We start from the raw sequence: 21,236 nt of genomic DNA, 5'->3' as shown, positions 1-21,236 counted from the left end.
CTTGAGATTTCATTGAGACAGTCCTGGATGTGCAATAGCTGAATAATTCTTTATGAAACAATTTAAAATTTTCTCCCTCTTTGTGATGTCGTTTTTTCATACATATCAAATAACAAGCTGCATACAAAAAGATGGTTCTTTCCACAAAGCAGTTGAACCTTCACCTCACTGCTAATGCAGCAGAACTTTCTTTTGAAAGAGATTATGGTTTGGGTCTCATCAGAGGATTGTGGAATATGCAACATATGGAATTCACTCATCCAGCTTTTACTTGGGCAAACTTCCCACTGATTCTGGTTAGGCTTCCAGTTTTGCCTGTGATTACAGAAGTTGAAAGGCTTCGAAGAACAGGCCTACAGAATGCATAGCCTGTAGGGTCATACATAGCCTGCAAAGTGAGTGTTTTATTTTGGCATGGTGCCTTGGTTGGCTGGTCAGCCAGGGAGCTGTGAAGCCTGCTTTTCCACTTCTTGGCTTGGCCTCTGCATAATGTTTTTTGTTTACAAAACTGTTCATCCAGTGGTATCTGAAAGGGGATTGGGAGAGAGAGGAGATGCAAACCCATAGAAGAAAAGAATGTAGTTGGGAGTTTATCTTAAAACACAGCTTCAAGCTTTTGTGTTTTAATACTGCATCTGAGACTGATGAGTTGATGTAGAAGGTTGGCAGTGTGGGAGCTCCTCCATGGGAGGCTGTATCCCCCAGCTGTGGCACCCATGCAGTTCACAAATGTGATGTAGCTAAGACATGGAGACACAGGTTTCTCTTTGCACCATTAGTCTATGATGTAGATGAACAACTGGAGCATTGGTTGCAACTTTGCAATGCAGAGCCAGAAAGTGTAAATCCTGCTTTTTATAAAATAGCCTTTATTTTTGAAGTAGCTTGTTTAGATACCAAGGTTATTCAGACAGCTCTATCAAGTGCTTACTTGATGAGATGTAACAGAGAGCATGCCCAACCCCTTGACAAGATCAAGCAAGTAAATCAGCAGCCCAAAATTATATGTCACATCTGGAGGGTGAACTCTTTCCCATGTTAATTTGTCAGAATCAAAGACAGCTGAAGCAGATGTTTATGCTTTCAGAGGGCTGGCAATAATTCTATAATCTGCTTCCCTATTGCAGATTTTGGGATTTATTTTTTCACAATGGTTTTGTTATGTTGCCCTCTGTCCCAAGGTAAAACATCCCAACACATAGCAGCTGCTATCTGCTCTGAGCCATGCTGGTCACAAACCCAGGTCACTGATTAGAAGTATAAGGGGAGGAGGGAGAAGGATAGAGAGAAACATAAGGAACCTTAGCAACAGTAGGGCAGTAGCAAGGAATAGGATAACTATGGGGAGGCAGAAGAGAAAACAGAAAAGAATACACACAAAAGCTAAGAGCAAACTGAGCAACAAGAACAACAGGAAGAAAGGAAGGATAAAGAGGAGAGGGAAGAGGAGAAGTAGGAACAAGACAGAGTAAGAGAAAAGGGAGAACATGAATAAAGCAAGAAACAAGTGGTCGTGAAATACAATCTGAGCCGTAATTTCTAATGCACCAAAAGTTCTCTCTTCAGTGTCATGGTTAAGAATATAAATAATTTGTGCAGTTGTGCCAGGAGAGGAGGGCAGGAAGACGAGGAGCTGGTGTAGATTTTTCTCACACGTAGCCTCTACTTTTATATTCTATACCCAAAAGCAAAGTCTGGCCAGGCCTCTGAATGTAGCAAGACAAATAGATGGGGCCACGCCCCACAGCACGATCTATTTCTTTTCTTTCTCTTTAATTTCAACTTTGAGAATCTCTCCTTCTCCTGCTCTGGGGGATGGTGTCATACTAATGATCAGAGACTCCTTACTCGTTGTTCTCTGCATAACTGCAGGCTTAGCATCTGTCTGTGGCTTTTCCTTTTTAGCAGGGGGTGCAGAGGGGGCTGCAGGCTCCACAGGTTTCTTCTCTTCTTTAGGCTTGGTCTCTGTTTCAGCTTTAGTTTCCTAGAAACAAGAAGTTTAATGTTTTCCAATACTGCAAAAGAAATTCAGGAAGTAGTTCTATTCTGCATATGCCATGGACAAGCACAGCATGACAACTGTATTAATGGTATGCAATACATGTAAACTTCTATTCAGATGCTGAAAATTGGTTTCTAAATGAAAAGTGTAATTTCTGAATCAGAATACCAGTATAAAACCTAGAAAACACTTGTGGATATTAAAAATATGTGCTTCTTACTAATATAGGGGGATGAAACAGACTCATTTTGGGGCATAGAACCCTTCCTTAGGTCTCTCCTTCCTTTATGTCCTTAAACTAGCGGAGAAAGAAAGAGCGTTATGTAAACCTTAACATACTTCACACTGCCCCCATTCCTTGGCCAAGCCTATTTGCTGATAAGTTCACAAATACACACTAAAATGAGCAGTATTTCTCCTCCAATCATACTGTTATAGTCATTGGTGTGAGCAAAGTGCAAAGTTCTTTATTTAACTTAAATATAACCACAGCTATTTCAGCTATAAAGAAAATAATTCTACCACCTTTGGGTAAATATGTAGAAGTGAGCAGGTTCTTATTAACATTAACATTTCTCAGAACAGAGTATTATGTGGGAATTATTTTTCATCAGTAACAACAATAGTTTTCTCATAAGTGCAAGATATTAGAGATGTAATCAGTTTTAGCTGTGTGGGCTACACTTTATATTTTGTCTTCAGAATTATTAACAACCAGAGATCTGACACTGAGTTGGAAAGTTCGCCATGTGCCTGAGTCAGCTGGATCAGATTACTGTGGTTGGGTATTTCTGTATTTACTGTTGTTTGCATAAAATTAGAAGATCAGATGCCCTTAAGACCTTTGTAAAATCCATTTATCCTTACTTTCTTACAGGATTTTTTGTTTGCTTGTTTTTTTTTCCTTGCTTTTGTGTTCTCTGGTCTGCATAAAGTCCAGGTTCAGAAAGATCAAGACAAATTTTAGAATTAGTGTTTACAGAGATTAGGGAAAGTGGTTATATCTCAGCTACTGGGAGATTTTGCTGTTGATTGCAGAAAGGCTGAATTTTCATCTACACTGTTTGCCCAAGCCCTCTGAGTAGATTCTACTATGTTTTCTGTGGCTTTACCTGAGTTTCTTGTTGTTTCTTCAGCTGCAGCAGCTTAGCAAGGCCTTCTTTTCCTTTTCCTCCAAGCATTGCTTTAAACAATTTTGGAGTTTCCTGTTTCTGCCCAAAGAGACTGGCCAAGCCCCGTGGTTGTTGCACTGGTGGTCCTGGAGGAGGTTTCCCCTTCTGCTTCAGCAGCACCCTGGAGAAAGAAGTGGATAAGAACACACAGTGGTGCTGTGAAACTGAGTAAAGTTCCTGCAAAGCTGGAATACCACATTTATGGTATTGAAGATCTGATGGCTCTTATTTGGTTCCCAGGTCAAGTGACAAGAGCAAAATTGGAAACAGTAAAGGTTTTGCCCTAGGTTCTGGTAGAGATGGAGGCAAGTGTTCAAATCTGGAGTTGCTTACCTATATCCTGGAGTATAAAGAAGGGCTGGCTCAAATTAAGGTGTCACAAAAGAGATCAAAGAGAAAGATAAAGAAAGAAGAGGTGTGGAGGGGGATGGGTGCCCCATCCTGAGATGGCAGTTTCTTATCTGGTCTTCTGGATACAAATCCAGGGAGCATTTGGTACTCCACCAGGACTCCAGTTGGCACTTTTGGAGGAAATACTTTACCAAACTAACTTCCAGTGTGGCTCATCTCTCATAGGTCAGGTCAGACAGTGATACTTAGTTTTGGTCCCCTTCAGTAGAAGAAGACACCCTGACAATACAAACACTACTGCTAGCCTTGTGGCAGACTAGGTTTCCACACCATTCTGTAGCTGTACTGATTTGCAGCCATAATGACAAGAACTGAGAATGAATAATGAGGGTAAAGATTAGATGAAAGATCTGAGATAGATGGGACCAGTAAAAAGCAGAGGGTTCCCATGCTTTCAGTTTCTATTAGATTACTGTACAGGTTTCAAGGCCACTTTTCTATCCTTGCAAAAGCCCTAACTTAAGGCTCTTTGTGAGTGAAGACTATATTTGCAGTCTGAAGTATAGTAAATCCCATAATACTATCATTTTCTCCAGCATCTTGTACATTGGGAATTTCAGAAATGAAGGGTTTACTTACTTTTTTTACTTTTTTTTTTTTAATTTCATTGTCACAAATTATAAAAAGGTATACTTTAGTAGCTTGCATGCTTTATTATGCAAAAAACATATAGGAGTTATTGGGCAGGTGATAATAGAACAAATTTCTTTCTTGAATAAATCCTTTCAGTTTATTTCAAGGATCCCTTATTTTAAGGGTGTCAGATGGCCAAAAAGAACTCTAATGGAAACCTTCCAGGGCAGAGCAACTGGTAACTTCATTCCAAAACTGAGCATAACCACAATCTTTATGAAAACAGTGCACAAATTCCTCTTTGTGTCTAGTTTTGGCAGAATTTGTGGATGCCTTGACTGGTAAGGAACATGTCCTCCTGCACAGGGCAGGTACTGCATATCTTTAAAATTAAACAGAATATCTTGTTTTTAGTCTGATATCTAGAGAGCTCTTTGAGCTCAAATGGCAGTGCAGATACAAAAGGTGTATGATTTAGCTCCACCATTGAGAAAGGTTGTCTGGAGGAAGCAGAATTTAATGGATGGGCAGAATATACCTAGGGTGGGCAAGAAAGAGAAGAGGCAGTGTGGGACAGAGAGAAAGGACTAACAAGGTCATACTACTGTTTAGATAGAAGCTGGAGAAAAGTCAGGAATGATTAATGCTAGGGATCACTGGTCCATGTATTTGTTCCCCTTTTCTACCTGTTAATGCTAGTTTTGAAAATTGAGCAGTCAGCCCATTCTTTGTCTGGTTTCCTTGTTCCTCAGGGGCATCATGATTCTCAAGATACTGTTGTTTGACTACCTGGGCTGTTACAACATGATGAATGCAGCCATTTGCTAGCACTTCTGAAAAACAAAATGTCTCTCCTGTGCTATGTTTAGTCTTCTCTGGGGGAATTTCAAGTCTGCGACCAACCTTCCAACCTTCGACAGCAATTTGATACAACAGTAAAGACAACAGTAAAGACCACTAGCGGTGCTGAAGTATACTAATAATGACAAACTGTTTCAAATATTTGGATCTTTTACAAGGTAGCAAGGTACTCATTTTGTCATGATTTTATGACAAAATCTGACAATACTTTGCCTTTTCAAAGCTGTGAAAATGATGATCCGAGCAAGCTACAGCCAAAGGAAGGTGAAAAGAAATCTTGGTTTGAAATCCCATTTTGGAATGCTTTTGAATGAAATGCACAGGTATCTAATCTGTGTAGTTCCATCTTGTCAGGCCTTTCAATCCATTCCTAACTGCTGCTTAAGGTTTTGGAAATGCATTCAAGTCTGTGGATGCATTGAAGCATATCTGTAGAATTAATTGTTTTGTTGCATCTTTGAAAACCTATTCCTTAACCAATGTCTGTCCTGCAGTTTCTTTCTTGATGTAAGAAGGTGTCCTGATAGGTGTCCCTGTCTCCTATTTATTTTTTTAATGTTATCTTAAATATAATGCATAAAGCAGCTATATTGAGGATTTCATTCTATTTACCACATTTCCACAATCCTTGGGATTCCTTCCAAGACCATGCTTTCAACTAGAAACTACCAGGCAAATCTGACCCCTAATAGCAAATGTGTTTACAACTGTTATTTTCCAAGAAAGGAATGCAAATCGTCTAGAAGTCGCAACTGTCCACCTTGCAGCTAAATGGTATGATTTAAAAACTGTTGTTAGGACATACTTTGCTTTCTTCATGAGAAGTTTTTCTGAGTCAGGATAGTTCACCAAGATTTCATTGAGTGTTTTCTTGTCCAGAATAAAAAGGTTGGCAAAACCATGAGCCACCACGTTGGCAGTCCTTCGATTTCCTCCGCCCGCAGCTAGTAGGCTGGAATGAAAACAAACACCATCAGTCACAGTGTTACTCGGCCTAGTGAGGAATCTCTCTGCTGGTGCTTCTCCACTAAAGTCCTTGTAAAGCTCATGGAGCTGGCTGTTCTGTCCAGTGTTCTGTAAGGACCCTGTGCAGTTGGGATTAGAAATTCCATCTCAGGAAGGTAAATTGTCACGGGTGGTCAGGTATATGTGGATGCTAAGGACTGTGAAAAGTTTTGCTAATAGAGATACGCACAGTTCAGACTGCACTTGCTTTAGTTCTTAAGTGAACTTGGCATTTCCTCAGTTTTATTGATGAAAATTATTTGCATCAGTACTAGAGCAGCATTATTTACAGTGAATGAGTGATTTTCCCCCAAGGATTTTTTTCCTGAGTGAATAACTTCTGCGGGACTCTTGTTTTTGGTTTTCTCACATACCTCATCTCACATTTAAATGTTGGCAATGAACGATACAGTTTAGGAAGGTCTTTCAGGCTGACAGTTACAAATGTGTCTGCCAGAAAAAGAAGGCTATTTTGTTTTGAATGTAAGACATTAGGCCTGTTTAGCTAGCAGCAGTTGGCCGGAGGTAGGACATGTAAGAAAGACTTAGATGTACAAATAAAAATAAATTGTTCATCCTGCACCAAGCAATTGAAGAGACTTCACTCGTCAGCTCTGCTGGTAAGTAAGAGAATTTGCATTTTGTTTTTAGTTTTAAAATTGCTCTATACTTTATTCAAGATCTACCCCAAAATTTTTCCTTTAAAGATTTCCCAGTGAATTAATATTTTTAGAGAGCATTTAGTATTATCTAAATTAAAAGTAATTAAAAAAAATATTCTGGACCCCAGCAAACAGGAATCAATACCCATCTGAAGTAATAATAAAGGATATATATTTGTTTTAATATTAAAGATAGTTATAAAACATATTTCTAAGTATTGAATCATGTAGATAATATATTTAATTTATAAAGGATAGTAGGAGACCTCTGCAACTGTGTGTGCAAGGCTAGTTTTACATGCCCACAGTGTGTTTTTCTGCAACTCAAGACAGCAATCAATACATGGACTGAAGCTGAAAATGCAGTTTATCATCTTCTTTTTAAACAATTCTCTATGATTCCTCAGATAGAATAAAACTCTTTGCACAATAGGAAAATCTGCTAAAGAAAATTGCAAATACCTTTTGAGCTCTGATGAATCACTTCTCAACAAGTCATTGAACAATCATTTTTAGGCTTTCCTAACAGAAAGCTCATTTTATCAAGGTAGACAGGGACTAAAGAGATCAGCTTTTTCATTATGGTGATGTTGTGAGGTGAATTTTAGAAGTAAGGCAGTCTTTGCTCAAACAGAATAATCTTTGACTAAGGACAAAGTTATGGTACTTCAGCATTCAATCTGGTTTGGTTTGTGTGTGAAGAGTTACATGACCAAATTTTTTAAAACAGATACGTTTGCCTTGTAGGGGTTCTTGTTAATGCAATATCTATATTAATCACAAAATTTGCTTTTTTACCTCACAGTTTTCACTCCAGTTTTGAATGTCAAATGCTCTAATAATAGTAGAAGTTGATAACCTTAGAATTCTTATGGTAGCAAATTAAATTTCAAGCTATAAAGTTGTCAAAGTGATGACTCAGCTTATCTGTTGTTTTTATAGCTGATCTCTGTGGGAAGCTGTTGTTAATAGAAATTGGGGAATGGCTTGTTTTATCAGCTGAACATGCACAGGGTAGTGGCAGCTCAGCTGGGCACCTATGTGCATATGAGGAGAACTGGTAAGTCAGGAAAGGGAAATAGATCTGGATCTTGCTTCTGATAAGGACGTCAAACTCCAAAGGGCAGAGACTATGAAAAATAGCAGCTACTACTTTGAGGGAAATCCTGGACCAAAGTACTGGAAAACATCATCTTTCACAAAACTAAATAGTCCCTGTAGTTTGGATTTTTTATATAAAGTTTAAAATTACAAAACAACTGAAAGCTGATGCTGAGATCAAACATTTAGAGATCTTTGTGTTAAAAAATTTACATAAAATGGAGAAATGTTTTAGTTTTTCCAGAATTAACATTTTCTGATAGGAAATACCAGTAAATGGATGAATGAGGACATCTGGCTTCCAGTGCAACTTTCTCTGGGCTAGTGAAATGCTTTTATAACTGAATTTCTCTTGTTCTGAATTGTCTTTGCTGATGGGCTCTCATTAAGACAACAATCTGTTTGCTTCTGATTCTGAAATTATTTTATGTCCCCAAAGTGATATCTATACAGGAAAGTATAGATATAGCAATGAGGGTAAAATGTTAATTGGTACTCCCATTACTTAATCCCTTTCTGTAATAATTTTCAAGGATGAAATTGTCAAGGGACATGTTTGGTTGTTACTCTTACATTGGCTTTCTAGTATAATTCAGAGAATTTTTGGAAATGAACAGTTTTTATTTTCTTAATTCCTTTGCTCCTGGAGAATTTTAAGCATCATTGACATGCATTTTGAACAGAGTGAGATTAAATAGCAAGCATATAAATCATATACCTAAACCATTCAGAAGGAAGCTGACATATTTCTCCAAATAAATCTTGACTTGGAAATCAGAAGGAAATCAGCCTGATATCAGGTTATAACCATTATAAAGTGAGAGGAAAACTTGGATGTCCTAGAAAAAGTAGTACATAATCCATTAAAGAATATTCTTTTCTGTTTGCCTGTGGTATTCTCTATTCAGAAGACCTTGAAAAAAATTATATAGAAAGGCACAATACAAACTCATTATTTTCTAGCACCTTGCCACTAGGAAGAGCATATCTCTACTGATAAGCTTAGTGCATCATGTCTGCCAGTTGCTGTGAATTTTTCTCCTTGAGTTTGTCCACTGCCTGATGTTTTATATGCAAATTACATGTGTCTAGATGGGTTTGCTGCTGCAGTAGGTCAGAGATGAATAAAACAAGACTAGAAGTGCAGTGTTATAGCATTGCTGAGGGTTTTGTTGGCCATATTGTCAATTGTGCAAGAGTAACACGTACAGGGAAATGAATCTTTAAAGGTCGCTGTGTGGTTCTCTCATGGAAACAAGCACTCACCTGTGTTAGATCAAAAGTGTAAAAATCCCTTCCGTGTTTTAAACCCAACAGTTATCATTTCTCAGTTTAAAATACAAAGTTCTCACTTCAAATACCAGACTAATAAATAATTGAGAACCACGTGTTTGTTACATATGGGGGCTGCTTTAGCTTTTCTTCTGTCTTTTCATTAGTCAGCCCTTATTGATGGGTTCATTCTCAGTCTTTCTGCATAACTTACAATACAGCCTTTTGTTTGGACACTTTGCTCAGGTAATTATATTGTCACACAGAGAAATGCCTCCCAAATAACCTTCTCCAAGAACTAATATAATTTCACTTTCCCACTTAATGAACAAGTTCTGTAACTCAGATATATCAGAAGTTTTCCACTTGAGGTCTAAGCAAGTTCTGTACTCACATCACTGGATAAACAGGAATGTTTCCCCTACTACAAAGGGAGACACAACTAGAGGATAAATTAAACCTGGACCGGAGCTGATTATTGTTTTTCAAAAGGCAGATTAAAGCTACCAGCAAGAGCATTAACAATAACAGGAAGGCAGCTGGAAGAAACCAAGGATCCAGTTTATCACATGCAGCAGCACATTTATTTTATTACTTTTCCTTGGGCCACCCCCAGCAGAGGGATGCAATGCCTAAAAATTAGCACTTGATTGGCCTACTGGGGAACTTAGCACATATGAGTTAATGGATTTTGCATAGAAAGTACATGCAGAATATAAAAACCATTTGTAGCCACCAGCAAAAAAATTCTCATCCAGATAAATTCAGACAAAAAAATCTGGTCTATCCACCTTTTTTCTTGTCTTGTATGCTTTTAAATGAATACTTTTTCGAACTGGGTTGTCTGATTTTCAGCAATTTAATCAGCTCTTAAATTAACTATTTTTAATTGCTATTTTAGATTTTTGTATCTATTTTGTTGGAGATTAATTTTTATCTTTGCCATCTGTCGTTTAAGGGCACCTAGTCTTATTATACAGACAATAAAATACATTTGGTCCTCCAGTATTGCAGACAGTATAACAGAGAGATGTGTTAAATCTTTAAAATGCTAAAGAAGGAATTTGTCTCTATATCCCTGTGTGCACTGATCAAAACACTGGTCTCAGATCTTACCCTTTTAATCACTGGTGCTTCACTTAGATTTTCCTTCACTTACATGCATCTCCTTGCTCAGTGTCCTCTTTGTTGATCCTACCCACTTTCTAGCCTCCCCACTGTCACACTTACCACAGAGATGTTAAACAATCACTGATTATTTGACAAGCTCTAAAAAAAGTATTCAAAACTGTGATGGACCTACCTGATCTCCCCAAATACAGCTCCTGCTCTTAGAGTAACCAGGACTTTGGTACCATCAGGGCCTCCAAGGACTTGAACTTCACCCTGTTTGATGATGTACATCTCTCTGCCAATCTCTCCCTGGGTATACAAACACATAAGGAGCCCATGTTTTAGCAATGGTTTTTGTTATTAGAATCATATTACAGGTTCTTCTTTAAAAATCTTTCTACTCTCTCATGAGCAGAGGGTGTACCACTATCATGAGGCAAAGTGGCAATTTAGTTTTAAAAGTGAAAAAGCAGCAGCCATAGAGCCTGGACTGAAAATGAAGGGATTTGCACTTCCTGTCTCTTCACTTGGTGCTCCAAGCTTGCATGCAATATCTCCTTGGTGAATAGGGTGAGACTGACATACATCCAGGGGGAAGGTGGTTCCAACATTCCCTACTTCATGTTGCAGCATTAAGAAGATTGCTATGGTTGTTGGTGGTCGCTATAGGACACGAAAGAACACAAGCTCACACTGCTGCTCTCAAGGTGAAGAAAAGAGGGAAGTTTATTTTCTGACTCTAACATTTATAATTTTCCAAAAGTGACAGTGGATTGGAGGGTGACAGTGACACCTCTCCAATGACACTGCTCAAACCAACAGTCTATCAACTTTCTCCTCTTCTATAAAGGAATGCAAAACAAAGAGTTATTTACAGAAAGTGTGTGAAAAAGTTCACTACAAGAATGTCAACATCAGAAAGCTTAGAAAATCTTAAAAAAACAGGGTGATAGTTGGTCACATAGTAGACTTATACAAGTGAGAGGCCTTTTAGCTCTGAATCAAGCAGCAATAAGTTGATAGTTCAATTTCTCATAACCTGTCTTTGTTAAGAACTGTTTGCATTGGACTGCAGTATCAAGGCATTGAATCTGTTGCTGTCCTTTATTCCCTCTGTTGTGTCAGAGTTCCAGCTGTAGTCTAAGATCTTTTTATGCTGTGCACTGTATAAACAAACACACCAAACTACTCTTCCACCCTTCTTAGCCAACAGCAGTTCTTGGATTGGTCTTTGAAGGGACACACTTGATCCTTCAGTGTATTTACAAATGTTTAACTTCTGCACAGTGGAGTCAGTGAAGCTAGCCCAGCATTTTGGGGGAGGATTGTATGCTTAACTCTGGGATGGAGCAGGACCTTAGTGGGCATGTTGGACTAGAACTGCTGAAGACAAGTTAAGGGGTTCTGACGGTCACTTGTGTAGGTGGTGGGACCTGTGGTCACTTGCCAGAGCAGTAGTAGTATGGATTACTATTCATCCCCCCAAGCTTTGATTGCATCTGACTTTGCCCTATGTTTAAACGCCTCCTGGAAAGAGACGTGGGCTCCCTGGTCAGAAGCTGAGATATTTATCTGTGAACTACCTGTCTGGCCAGGTTTAAGCCAAAAAGCTGAGACAAGATAGACATCTTTGCTAAGAGACAGTGTGACAGCATTCAGCTGGAAACCTGGAGATGGCTCAGAGCTGTGAGTGAAGGCAGAGCAGACCCTGCTCGAAGGAGCTCCATGGAATGTATTTTCTACATTCTTAAATAATTCTACTTAAGTGTGTCTGAGTACACAAATGAAGCACAGACAAAGCATCATAGGCTGAGACCCGTAGGCTGGGTTTATATGCATAGAAGTATAGAAACATTATGTTTGATCCATTTTAAATATTAAAATTTCATGAGGTATCATTAGATAAACCATATTTACATTAAATACTTTCCCATATTACTAGGTTGGTAATGTAAGTAATAAAATTCATATTGTCTTGTTCTAGATTGAAATTTGAGAGCATATTTGTTGTTATTACACAGAGTAGCTTAATTAATTTTATGCTTTCTAATTCAGTCAGGATTAGGTTTATTCAAAGGACATTGTTGACCCATGTCTGAACTCTTTTTCTAAAACACATAATATAATTCTTATTTGAATAAAACAAGAATTCTCACCTTTTTGCAGACAAAGTCACCAGGTAAATATACAATGGATTTCAACCTTAGCAGCATGTCATATATCATCTGGGTATCACAGCCCTGTTAAAAGAGAGTTGATGACTCTGCTAATTCAGTATTAAAAGTGATTATTAGTGCCTCAAAAGCCAACAATACAGGAATAACCCAGAGATTTCCTGATTGGAATGCAAACTCAAAACATCATAAAGATCAGCTACTAGAGCTGAGAAAGAACTGAAAGAGTTGTTGTTTCAAATACTGATGAAGCTCTCTATGGGTTGAACATATTTCCATTTTTTTTATAAAGTGAGTTTCTGTACATCTAGATTTTCTGAGGAAGCTCAGTTAGTGTTATATTCAGAGCTTTATATGTCTTTTATGGGGATGTTATGGGATTTTTTTTTAAACCAGTCCAGGGGAAAACAACCGATTCTGTCAAATGCTCATATGAATCTATAAATTCTATGTCTTCAGCAGATGTAGAAAAAAATGTACAGTCATGTAATTCTTATATAGCTGTATCATGTGATTTCTTACAAATATTCTAACCAGAAAATTTTCTGTCTGTACTTCTAAAAATTCAGGGTCTCCTTGTTTTTTTCCCAGAAATCCAATTTTAAGTACACATTTAAAGTGTAGCTCTGGAAAACTACCATGGTAAGTAAAGAGAAAGCTCCTTTGCACAAAAACTGACTATGATGCAACTTTCTCTACACCAATGTTACATTGACAGAACACAGAGCATGGGTGATCTCTTAGGCAGACCTGGGTGGTCACAGCAAGGTGACTGTGTCAAAAATTAGATTGTTCTCTGACTGTTGAGATGAGTTATACTCTAAACTCACTCACAGTCTGATGACCCTACCATCAGCTATAGGATGCGGTCATAACAGGACTTTGTTCTAATCTCATTTGTTTCTTTTGAGATCACTGCCTCGACACAAAAGAAATCCAAATGCAGGCATTTGGGTTTGTTCTGACATCCCCATTCCTGAGATATTTCTTTGACTTATTTTGCCTTGCATACTAACATGTACTTAAGAGTTTCAAGATGTACAAAACAAAGTTTCTGTATGGAATACCACATGTTTCTGTATTCTCTTGTAAAACTACTTGCTTTGAATAAGTCCACTTTGTTGACAATGGCAAAGTTCACATCAATTGCAACAGCTAAGTGCATTTTGGTTGGCATCTGCTCCAGTAATTCTGATTCATCTGGGAAAAAAAAAAGACAAATTTAGGAATGTCCACAAAAATGAGCAAAAATAACTTAATGGAGTTATTCTAACACTTATGAGTTCAAGTGAGGAAGCAGCTAATATCCTTTTACTAAGATGCTTAATAAGTCTTGTCTAAAATTATTACCAAACCACTGTATTAATGAATAGCGTTTGTAGAGTATTAAGAATCATATTGCCTTGTAGTTTCTTTCTTTTCCAAAATAAGTTGAGCAGCCTCCTCTCACTTCCCACATGAAATTCACATTTCACCCTTTCAGAAAAGGTGAAATGTGAATTTCACCCTATATCTGTATTTGTACAACCATTCTCACTGAGACATGCTAAGAAACTGGAAATCCTCACCCAGCATTCCCTGAGAGTCCCATGTGTATTCATACCACGTTCGAACACGATTCTGCACCAATTTTGGAATAGAATAGGTGTTCATATAGGAGACAGTGTTGTCCACACAGGAACGAAAGTAGTTCTGCCCTGCTGTTGCTGCTCCAATTACGTCTCTCATCTGCAAACATCAATTGTTGTTACCACACATTTCAGAAAAAATAGTCTTGATTTTATTTTGTCAGCAACTTATGAAATATAGTGCTTTTTTCAAAAAATTATGCATTCGGCTGCATGTTTTGAATAGGTGCTTCTTCTGCTTTTTCAGAAACATTGCAGATTTAATCTGATTGTCTGATTGTAACATGATTTTAGAGGAATTGTTTCTGGGTTTTAGCTTATACTTCTGTCTTGTATTTTTGGACATGGTTAAAAATGATAGATAATACTTTTCTTAAAAATCCATAGTAAAGCTACTCTTTGTTTCGCATGCAATGCGAATGCGACTTAGAAGCAAAGAAAACTGGGCTGAATTTCTGTAACAGTATCATCTGACACCACTAAAACTAAGATTGTGCCACTGTTAAATAGCTGACATCAGTCCTAAGCTCTGAGAGCTGAAAGGCGACCTTAAAATTTTTAGTGCAGGAACATCATTTAACATTTCAACTCAAATGTGATTCAGTTTTTAGAAAGTGGATGAGTTAATGTTTATAGATGTTCCTTCTTCAAAAGAATAAGTATTCAGATGTGATTTTAGTTGTGTGATTTTAGTGATTTTAGTTGGAATGGCTTCATGTGGCGGCTGCCAAGGATTAATGTGCCATGGGCTCAATTTTGCTCTTTATTACAGAGATGCAATTGATTGTAATGGGAATAAGAATTTTTAGGCAAGTGTGCTAAAGCAGAAATAACTTAATAATTTCAAGGGTTCTTTGTAAACAGAAATTATAACCAACAAACTGCAATGAAGCAGCTTGTGTGTTAAGGTTTGAAGTTTGAGACTACACATGACGCCACTGGTTACAAAAAGTCATCTGTAGAATCTTCTTGGGGAAATGAGGCCTTCATTGATAGTTACAACAATTCAGGGAAAAGTTATAAATATGCAAGCTCTGAAGCTTAAATTGTTTTCCAGAAGAAATATTTTATATGTATGTATTGTTTTATTTTTGGTAATTCTGGTTTATGGGGGAATTTTAAATCCTATAAGGAAGAGTCTCTTCAGTGACAGTGACCCCTTCTTGCAGTTCTGGAGAGCAAGAGACATATGCAATCTCTAGCTGCTTGATTGAACTTTTCAAATGCTGTATTCAAAATAAGAATTACATTTCAGTTTTAATTTAGTTTTTTTTTAATTATTAATTTTATAACAGGCATGGAGAAATCAAAAAGTCTAGAATGGTTTCTACAGAAACTGATAAGGCACAGCCTCACTCAGAAACCTCAGCATTTATTTTTCTGTAGGCAATGTGTTTTAAAACCTATGATCTAAAGCCCAAGTTTAATAGTTACAAACCAGAAATATTTCAATTATGTTCATTTGGAAATATAACTGATTTGCTGTGCTATGGGCTTTTTTAGTTCTCTCCTGCCAAATGGGAAGCAAGAGAAATGAAAACCAGTTAATTTTCAGGTTGACAAATATATTATAATTTGTAGAAGAGACCAGAGGTCTAGTTTAACAAAAATAATGGGATTTCAATTAGCAGAATCCTATCAGGAGTAGTACTAAACATGAGTTATTCAACAATCACAATTTTTATTTCAGATTTAACAGTATAATGTGAATGTCAAGGATTTGTCTCTTTGGCTGTGAGTAAGGAAAAAAAAAAAGGAATTATACATAGTTTCAAGAGTCATCTGTGTCCTGCAGAGTCTTGGCTTTTAATCAGCTTGTGTGCAAAAGAGCTGCAAAACAGGGAACTGATTAAACACGTGTATTTATCAGAAAAATAAGTATGTTTGATATTAAAATAGAGGATGGAAACTAAACTTTTTCTGAGAATTAAAGTCCATTAAATTGAATATATTATCACTACATTACAGTAATTGGAGTCTAACTTGTTATTGATTTTTTTATGTACCTGACCAATCAAGCTGGAGAAGACAAAGACACCCATGAAATAATTCAGCAGTTGAAAAATGATCTCAAACAGCGTTTGTGGCTCTGCAAGGCCACCGATGGTGATTAAGCTCCGAACTGCCCAGTAGTAACACCTCAGGTACCTGTGGATGCAAACAGCATTTTTGTTAGACTGCAGCTACTTATGTGTTTGAAGTTAAGCATATGCCTGCCTGAGTTGGGCCTTTCAGTGATGCTTTTCAGTCCAAAAGACTTGCAGCATTTTATAAAGGGTTGTGAATCTATAAATGATACAATTACATAGGCCAGGTTGAGTTGAATATCCTCACTCACAGCAAAATAAGAATGTATGGGGCATGCAGCTATAATTTACTGTTCTCTAGTAATTCTAGGTAGCATTAAAGAAGATTTGTGTACAAAATAGCCAAGATGGACATTACAGTGTTAGAATGCTACCAGTAAAGATGGTCAAAAGCAGTGTAAAAGTGTGGGAGACTTCCCAGAAGCTGTCTGTAGCAGCATAATAGGTGCTCAAACACCTGAAGGTCCCTTTCTTTAGTGTGAGGACACCAGTGTAAAGCCCTGTGGTGGGAATGACAAATGCAATACCACTCTTCTTGTGTCCATTTTTACTCCATTTGTTCTGCTGGTCTTCCTCCCACTCTGCGTCTGAGCACCCTTCATTGGCTCAACCTCTGGGTTATGCCTAAAAAGTTATATATTTCCACAAGCTGTGTGTTAATTCAGCTTCTCCAAACCACTAATTCAGCACTGAAAGGTTGACTCCTCTGTTAATATCTCCTAGCTGCTCATCTCCACAACTCCTTCTGTCACCTTAACAAAATCTTTCATGCCTTTTTCACTACAGAGCCTTTTGCCTTCAAGTAGTCTATTTCTACTACAAGTTTATGAAAGGAGCAAAGGACCTGAACAGAATGCTTTAAAAATTGTCTTGGCATCTCTAAAATTCTGGTTTAAATTACTTTCTAGAACATAGTAACTGCAAGCAATGCAGCACTGCAGTGGGGAATAACTAGTTCAAATCATTGTTGTGAGAATGCTATAATTTCCTTCTTTTCTGAGCAAACAAGTGACTGGTTTAGATGTATTTTTAAAAGACTGCTATTAATTAGAATGTGACTTCCCAAGTTTCTGGATAATCAGACTTCATCTTTGCTGATGATTAGGAATGGAACTTCATTTTCCTTAATTATAAAGTGGTATTTTCTATTACTTTAGCTGTGACTACTGCTTCTGAAGCAATGATGATTCCTTATGTGAGTTGAATTCTATTGCATTTTAAATAATAATTTAAAATACCCCAAACAACCCCCCCACCCCCAGCAGTAAGACACAGAAGAAATACTTTTGGAGATAAGTTTGTTTTGAAATAGAAAGTCTCATGTGCCTCTTCTCATGCCTGCTCTGAACCTGAGGACATGTGGTCTGCTTGCAGACATTAGGTCTATTTCAGACTCCTCTCTTTGTAAGGTATGAACTACACTATAATAAGAGGTTAATGTAATAATACAGCTGCAAGGTCTGTTTCGTGCAAATATGAGAAAATAAACTCACAAAAACAACCAATTCCAATGAATTTTTTTTTTCTTAAATCACTTGAAAGTGTTTTCAAGTTTTTCACACAAAATACAAGCCTTTACCAAGCAATTGATATCTGCTTTTCACTACAAAGTCCCTTTTTTACTTGGTTGCAGACTAAGAAAATGCAGTAACAGTGATCACTTTTACCATAGTTTTCTAGTTTTAGATGTTAGCAGTCAGAACTGGCCATTTTAATTCAGAGTCCTTAAATAAAAAAATTCATTGCATATCTTCCATCTTAACATTTTTGCTTGTTAGGGATGCAAAATGAACTGCTCGATTGCGCCACAATAATATTTTCACTTGGATAAAAAAAAATCACATATGCATGTTTCCAGCAAAGTATGCATAAGTGGCAGCTTTTTCTTAGACTTTTGTAACATAAACAAATAATAAGAAAAAGACTGAGATCCATTTTGGAAGAATTACGGATTTAAACATAAAATGATGCTTCTAGTTTGGCTGAGTGTAATTATGTAAAACACATTAATATATTGATTTTGCCATAACTGAGAATGCTGTGGTGCTTGAAACATGTATAATTGGGTAATATAAAAGTAAAGAAATTAACAATATTTCTGTGGTACTTACTTTAGGAAAAAAAAGTAATTAAGCAAATCACTCACCCTCAATGGCTCTGTGTGCCAAGTTTGCAAACTCCACCATGACAGACAATATAATCTTTATTCTGGGAATGTCTACAAAGAATGAAAGTAGCTCCTCAGAAGAATTTAGGGGTCACATTCTTCTTTGCAGTGTTGTATGTCCAAAATGTGCGAGCATTTTTATATCTTTCTACCCTTTCTTAAGATTTAGTTAATATACTGTATTCTTCTGTGATTTTACTTCAAAAGAAACTTTCTATTGGTAAGATACATGATATTCTCTATCTCTTTGGAACAGGTTTTCTCAATTTATACATTTTTTATTTTTATTTTATTTTTTGTTTTTATAATCTGAAATGGAAGTTGCACAGTTGAAATACAGAGCAGCTTTTTTCTTCCCTAAGAAGGGGGGAAATGAGATTGTAAATTTTGTTTGAGGAAAGCCAGAAAAAACAACTCCTTTTTCAACAGTATTAGCAGCTCTGCTTCCTACCAGCATGTGTCTGGAAACACTCACTGTTCACTACACAGCTTACCAGCCTGCTATAAAATTACTGTTGAAGTAAACAGCAGCCATGAGACAAGAAAGGGATTTTTTCCTCTGCGCATCATAGAGAGTATGTTTATCCTTCAGGCAATCAAAGTACTAGATTTTCCTTAAAAAAAATCCTAGGTATGAAAACATTCAGAAACACTGCAAATAAGATAACTTGTAATATTATGTCAATAGAAATATCTTTGTCAGAAAAGTCCATTTCAGAGTGCACTAAACTTCTGTCATGGTTTTGGTTAGTGCAGGTAAATCAAGTCCTTGTACATGTGTCTCTCAACTTTTAAGGTGATATTCACATATTCGTTTCAGCCCAGGGAAGCATTGTTTCAGGACTATCATGTTTGACTCCTCTCAGATTACAGCCAGGATGGGTTTAAGCAGAGAAAAGCAGCAGCCTTTATAAACTAATGGCCTCCTTCTTGGTACCTCTTCTAGAGTGATGTGTTCATCAGGTGCCTGTGGGTCTGACGATCTCAGGCACAGCAGAGCAAACTACAAAGCTTTTACTTAAAAAAATAAGTAAAAGTGAAAGTCTGAAAGTCTAACATACGAGTTGGGCTGTGCATTCACAGCTTGCCTGGAGGCACAAAACTGTCTTTGCATAGCAAGTACTGAGATCATGACACATCAGACCTATTGCAAGAGCAATGCACAGCTGAAACCCACGAGACATGTTTCAAGATTTGCCAGTCTCAATGTGCATTGGGCAATGCATACCAAAGGAGTGGATTTGTTCTAGACACTTACAGTGACCATTTTCTGGGACTTACAGATATCCACTAAGTCTGTGCAAAGAACAGGAAGGCAGCACGCTACAGAGAAACATAATTGGGATGCAAATAGATGTCTTAAATTTGCCAAATAATTTTGCAGACTTCTTGCAAACAGCAGAAGTACACCATGAGCAAAGTGAAATTATTTGTTTTGCCTAAACTTACTGCTGACCTGGAGGGTTTGCATGAGAATTTCAGCTGCCTAGTTTTAATTTCTCTGTCAACAGTGATGAAAGAGAGATACTTCCTTGGAACAATTCAGAACAACAACATTGCCTTGAATCCCTGAAAAGGGAAAGATTTGTGTATTTTCCTCAGGAATTAGGGAGATTGATCTTTTACTTAGGTAGTTAAATTAGATTGTAAATAAACACATATAGTTGGAATTGTCCACTTAAGAGATCTTTTCAATATCTGCTACTGTCCTTGCATAGGCTCTATGCTCTGCTGTTGCTGTGCGTCTGCATTAGGAGAGACTGAGGTCTTGCTTAACTCAAGCTGTGCACTTTTACTGCTGGAAACACCCTGTGTGGCTAATTTGGGTGTATTGCAGGGAGGTAAAGTTGGCTGCATTTTACATCTCAAGTCAAAGGCTTTGACTGAAAGCTGCTATGCAAAAGAGCTCAAATCTTGGACTGACACTAGCACTTTACAGCCTGGACAAAAACCAGAAAAGAATAGAGCTTGAGGAAATTTGCAGAAGAGCTACTTTGATAATTTTGCTTGTGGTTTGAGTGTTGTGTATAGCTGTTAGTTATAGATTTAGTTCACCAGCTAGTGTGCCTGTTCAGGAATATGTATGTAATCAAACTAATAATGGGAACTACTGTCTGTTAATTATTTTTAGATTGGAAAAGGGAAAAAAACATCCTAGGAGTGTTGACATTATTAAGAACTGGTTTTGGCCATAACTAGCAATATTTTATGGACAAAGCAGGGATTCCACATAAAGCATTAGGGCCACTAAATCAGCGCCAGATCATATTCTGTGCATCAGTGTAATCTGAGACAGCTAGAATTTTGGTTTGCTTGTTGTCCTAGGGTGACGTTATGATGCTTGTATCCCCATTCATGTGTTCTGTTAATGTTGGATATTATGTTCTGTACCTTTAAGACCGGCTCTGAAGAGGGAAAGTTTTGTTTTGGTTTTCTTATCAGCCTGGCGGGACACAGGGACTGGGGCTTTTGCTTTTTCTGCTTTTGCTTTTGGCTTTGCTCTCTCTTGCTCCTGCTTGCTTTGCTTCTGCTTGCTTTTGCTCATCAGCTAGTTTAGCTAAACTGTCCAATTTCTTCCGGGACGGTTTCTCCTTTCCTTTTTCTGACCATTTCGAACCTGCTCCGGACTGGGACCTGGGAAACACCAAGATTCTGCACCTTGTGGCCTGCAGCAGCTGCCCCAGCACCGGAGGGACTGAGAACACAGTGACCACCCCCCAAGAGAGACTTTCTGAATTTGTCATCTTTTTTCAGAGCGGTGTCATCCGGTATTGTTCATTTTGTGTGCTGGGGGTGCTGTGCCTATTAAATAAACAGGTTCTTTCCACTCCTCTCCGAGAAATCCTTCCCGAACCGATTGGGGGGAGGGGCTGTGTGGGTTTGCTTACTGGAGGGGCCCTAATTTGGAAATTCCCCTCCAAATTTGTCCTAAACCACGACACTTGTCAAACTGCTTACCATCATTTTTCAAAATTAGCTAAGTAGCTATGTATCCCTAATAGTATTTC

At 37.6% G+C, this 21,236-nt stretch overlaps 1 protein-coding gene across 1 annotated transcript in view; it reads right to left on the bottom strand.

Annotated features, from left to right (window-relative positions):
- Nucleotides 1-1,753: 1,753 nt before the first annotated feature.
- Nucleotides 1,754-21,236, bottom strand: part of CNGB3 (cyclic nucleotide gated channel subunit beta 3) — a 61,124-nt gene continuing 41,641 nt past the window's right edge. The window contains exons 11-18 of the mRNA XM_066547962.1: nucleotides 15,981-16,122; nucleotides 13,915-14,074; nucleotides 13,449-13,546; nucleotides 12,329-12,412; nucleotides 10,363-10,481; nucleotides 5,825-5,971; nucleotides 3,115-3,295; nucleotides 1,754-1,984 (exon numbers count right to left, since the gene is read on the bottom strand). Coding sequence (XP_066404059.1) covers nucleotides 1,754-1,984; nucleotides 3,115-3,295; nucleotides 5,825-5,971; nucleotides 10,363-10,481; nucleotides 12,329-12,412; nucleotides 13,449-13,546; nucleotides 13,915-14,074; nucleotides 15,981-16,122 — 1,162 coding nt within the window. The remainder of the gene's footprint in view (nucleotides 1,985-3,114; nucleotides 3,296-5,824; nucleotides 5,972-10,362; nucleotides 10,482-12,328; nucleotides 12,413-13,448; nucleotides 13,547-13,914; nucleotides 14,075-15,980; nucleotides 16,123-21,236) is intronic.

The sequence above is a fragment of the Molothrus aeneus genome, chromosome 1, assembly GCF_037042795.1.
Source record: "Molothrus aeneus isolate 106 chromosome 1, BPBGC_Maene_1.0, whole genome shotgun sequence".
Taxonomy (NCBI): Eukaryota; Metazoa; Chordata; class Aves; order Passeriformes; family Icteridae; genus Molothrus; species Molothrus aeneus.
This window is presented reverse-complemented; position numbering and strand designations above follow the sequence as displayed.